Below are 4491 nucleotides of genomic sequence, written 5' to 3' on the forward strand. Positions count from 1 at the left end.
ATTGCTTTAGACTAAAGACTAGCTGGTATGTTTTGATTGTTTTATAATCTCTTGTTTTGTGGTTGAATACAAATTTGCTTCATATCATAAGATAGCAACTGCTCATTCGTTTGCTTAATTAATCTGTACACATGTGAACTCTCTGCATTCATACATACCAATCAACTAGTCCTTTTATTGTCATCTATGTACCATCGATCATCAATTCAGTAGTATTTAACCATTCGTGCCCTTTTGATTCTAACATTAATAGCTCAATTATTGTATGTTCTTAATGAATACTTGTAACCAAACATATCAAAGCCGAACATTTTTGGCCAAAATTGCTCAAGGTTGACATTCACTTTGTGCTTGAGATTTGAAATCGATAAAAGTGATTTCTCAGTTTGTCCACTGTTGATCATTTTGGTCATTCTGTGAAAAATCTCTGTTAAATAAAGACCAAAATAACAAAAATACCCTCAATTTAATAAACAATGGGCTAAACAATTTTTGTCATTTATCTTTATTCAACGAAAATTTTTCACAGAATGACCAAAATGATTGATATGGTGGACAAACCTAGGTACTAGTTCTATCGATTTTAAATTTCAAGAACCAAGTGAGGAGTTATATCAATTTTTAAGAGAATTTTAGCTAAAAAGACAACTTTATATGTTAATGCTAACTTGATAGCTAAATTTTATATAAGTTGGTTCACCAAGTCCGTAGTCTACCGAGTGTATTACATTGAAAACCTTTTAATTTTGCTCCTTTTTCCCTTCAAGAGCATGCATGTTCCTTGATAATCCATACATCCATTATGCAATGAAAATATCATTCCTTCAAACGACGTCCATAATTACTAGGAAATAATTAATAAATGGATTAATTTAGCCATTTATATCCATGTAATCTCTAGTTCCACAAGACAATTGTCAACTTCTAATTTGAAACTATTGTTTGTGTCTCAGAGTGAACATTGACAATTTGTAAAATATGATTATTAACGATCTTTTCTTCAAATTAAAATGACATTATAAAAACGAGATTATATTTTCGATATATAATAACTTAATTAATTATAACTGTCGAAGTTTAATTTTTAAGTGGCTTAGAATTTAGAGACATAACCTAAACACGATATGACACGATTTGACCTTAGTGTCACTTTATATGTATATGGCTTTTTCCGGCCAAAAAATGAAAAGAAATAGGAAAAAAAAAAAAAACTCCATATATATGAAACTTTGAAGTCAACATCAAGGGAACCAGCTAAAAATAAAAGAAAGGGCTCTTTTTCTAACATAGCCGCAACAGAGAAACAGAGTGTACGTGGCCTTAAAACCCAACCGACCACTTAAATTAAGCCCTTGGGAATTTTGATGTTCCCAGTCAAATACTCGCCAAACATGCTTTTACTTTTCTTTCACTATTAATTTCTTATGACCCACATGACACAAGTTTATCACACATCCCCTCTCAGCTCCTCCTCCATAACCTCTCTCTCTCTCTCTCTCTCTCTCTCCATTTGTATATATACATCTGCCTCTCATCTCACAACATAATTCAGCCAGCCACTATCTCTCGCTCTCTCTCTCTCTCTCTCTCTCTCTCTCTCTCTCTCTCTCTCTCTCTATAGCTCTCTAATTCTTTGAAGTAGAGCTATAGAAATGGCTTCCATGATTCAAATGCCTACCACAAACATGAACCAACATGTGACGTTTCCCAAAAACATTGGGATACGCTCGGTTACTTTTGGGCAAATTTGTCTGGCAAAAAAAACTGAAGTGGCAGCTGCCACGAGACACGCAGTTGCTATGTCCGCAGCAGCAGTCGCTGAAGTGGTAACAAGAAATACTACTGGAGCCAATATTAACAATCCCAGCTCTAGCACTAGTTTGGCTGATCAATGGAGAGAAATACAAGGATCAAACAACTGGGAAAACCTGGTGGAACCATTGCACCCACTTCTCCGGCAAGAGATCATTAGATACGGAGACTTTGTCACCGCCTGTTACAAGGGCTTTGATCTCGACCCCAACTCCAAACGCTACCTCAATTGCAAATACGGAAAGAAAAACATGTTCAGAGAGGTTGGAATGGAGAATTGCGGTTATGAAGTCACCAAGTACATCTACGCCACTCCAGACATCAACATCCCAATCCAAAATGGAGAGTCGTGCGGCCGTTGGATTGGATATGTCGCCGTCTCGTCAGATGATGCGGTTAAGAGGCTTGGAAGAAGAGATATTATTGTTACCTTCAGAGGCACTGTTACAAACCCTGAGTGGGTTGCAAACCTAATGAGCTCACTCACTCCCGCAAGGCTCGATCCTCATAATCCAAGAAATGATGTAAAAGTGGAATCTGGATTTTTGAGCTTGTACACGTCAGATGAAAGCCAAAGCAAGTTTGGACTAGGAAGTTGCCGGGAACAGCTTCTTTCGGAGGTGTCGAGGTTGCTAAACAAGTACAAAGGTGAGAAGTTAAGCATAACTATGGCAGGACATAGTATGGGGAGTTCATTGGCTCTTCTTCTTGGTTATGACATCGCAGAGCTCGGGTTAAACCGAGATAATTCTGGAACGAAAACACCGATTACAGTGTTCTCGTTCGGAGGCCCAAGGGTTGGAAACTCGGGGTTCAAGCAAAGGTGTGAGGAATTGGGTGTGAAGGTGTTGAGAATAGTTAATGTGAATGACCCCATTACCAAGATGCCTGGGGTTGTTTTCAATCATGAAAATTTTAGGGTTTTGGCAGGTGAGGGGTCATTTGAGTTCCCATGGAGTTGCTCGTGTTATGCACATGTGGGAGTTGAACTAGTACTTGATTTCTTCAACATGCAGAACCCTTCATGTGTTCATGACTTGGGGACTTATATTAGCTTGCTCAAATGCCCAAAGAGAGTCCAGATTCAAAAGGAGGGAGCGGATTTGATGAACAGAGCTAGAGAACTGCTCTTGAAAATGAATATGAGTGCTCGAAATCTCAACATGCAGCTGCCGATCCCATGGAGAAGTGCTTCTGCTAGCAGTCCCACCAGCAATATGGTGAACCTTCAGATTCAATCGCAAAGAACATGATTGTTCATAAAGTTTAGGGTATTTATATGCATACCAACTTCATCCCCACCCTTGTAATTTTGTTTAGGAAGGGGTTTGTGATTAGAATAGTCATGATCTAATGCATAAGCTTGTACATTAGGAAATAGTTGATAACCTCTGGAAAGAAATCGATCAAGAGGTTAAAAGTTTTGCTATCAAATGAAACTACTATATGAATATATATAGGGTTAGCATCCATGAACATACGCTTTTTGACACTCATTTTGTACAATTCACTTCAAAATGTATTTCAATGATTTGAACTATCTATATTATAGTACATTATTCTTAGAACATCTTTGCAAAAAATTAGACAAATCCAAAACCATTAAGACATTCATTTGGAGTAAAGAAAATGGAGGAATATAGTTTTACAAAGAAACACTAAACTAATCCAACAATCATATGGTTTTGGATTTGGGTATTTTTTGTAGACATGATCTTTGAAATAAAACATAAAAGTTAACCCATTGGATTTTTAAAAACATTATGAAATTGGCCGACAAAAACTTATGTCAAAATGCATTATGTACAATCCCTTCTTAAGAAGAACTTTTTGGAAGAATGATTGAAAAGGTTCTATTGTTCGGGGTACTCCCTAGAATAAGATTCAATAATCCAAACCATTTTAGTTCGTCAGCACCAAAAAAAAAAAAAAAAAAAAAAACTTGCATTTTGCTATGCTCTCCTAAAACTCGCTTTCGATTCCACTTTATTTCTTGAAATTCAAAAGTCGTCACTTTATTTTTTAAACTCAATTTTGATTCCACTTTACTCCCTAAACTCAAAACTTGCCACTTTACTTCCTGAAACTCATAATTTGTTTGACATTGCCTTATTTCCACTTTTTAGAACAAGTTCATAGTTATATGGTAATATGCTAAATATCCTCTTGAAATAAATGAATAGTAAAAAAACAAAAAGAACCATATTCTTCTCTTTTCACCAGCCACCTCAATTAAGAATGAGTAATGTTATTCATACCATGTTTTTATACCATATTTTTATACCACCTTAGGTGGTATTTGATGTGAACAGCCACATCACTTGAAAAATTTGTAAAACCCAAGGAAATGAAGGAGAAAGACTCCTCGTATACTACAATCATCATTTAGTTAACTAGTTTGTCTTAATTATTAGTTTATTAAATAATGAACTAAATTTAAAATTTTGATTAATTCAAATGATGTGATTGTCCACATCAAATATCATCGAAGATGATATGAATATGTGGTACAAAAACATTGTATGAATAACATCACGCATTAAGAATATAAGAAATCAAAGGAGCCAATGATAAAATGGCTGGAGATGGAGGGAGAATGGATAAATGTAGATAATAATTAAAGAGAGAAGGGTCAAAGAGATGAACATGAGGAATTGTTTTTGCTATTTTCTTACTTTT

General features: G+C 35.6%; 1 protein-coding gene across 1 annotated transcript; it reads left to right on the forward strand.

Annotated features, from left to right (window-relative positions):
- The first annotated feature begins 1652 nt into the window (after positions 1–1652).
- On the forward strand, positions 1653–3065 carry LOC137722260 (galactolipase DONGLE, chloroplastic). Its single transcript, XM_068461228.1, has one exon. It carries the CDS (start codon positions 1653–1655, stop codon positions 3063–3065), a length of 1413 nt encoding a protein of 470 aa, XP_068317329.1.
- The last annotated feature ends 1426 nt before the right edge of the window (positions 3066–4491 follow it).

Source organism: Pyrus communis, chromosome 17, assembly GCF_963583255.1.
Source record: "Pyrus communis chromosome 17, drPyrComm1.1, whole genome shotgun sequence".
Taxonomy (NCBI): domain Eukaryota; kingdom Viridiplantae; phylum Streptophyta; class Magnoliopsida; order Rosales; family Rosaceae; genus Pyrus; species Pyrus communis.

What these genes read in the sequence shown, in the direction of transcription:
- LOC137722260 (XM_068461228.1), top strand. Translation starts at nt 1,653, where the DNA reads ATGGCTTCCATGATTCAAATGCCTACCACAAACATGAACCAACATGTG.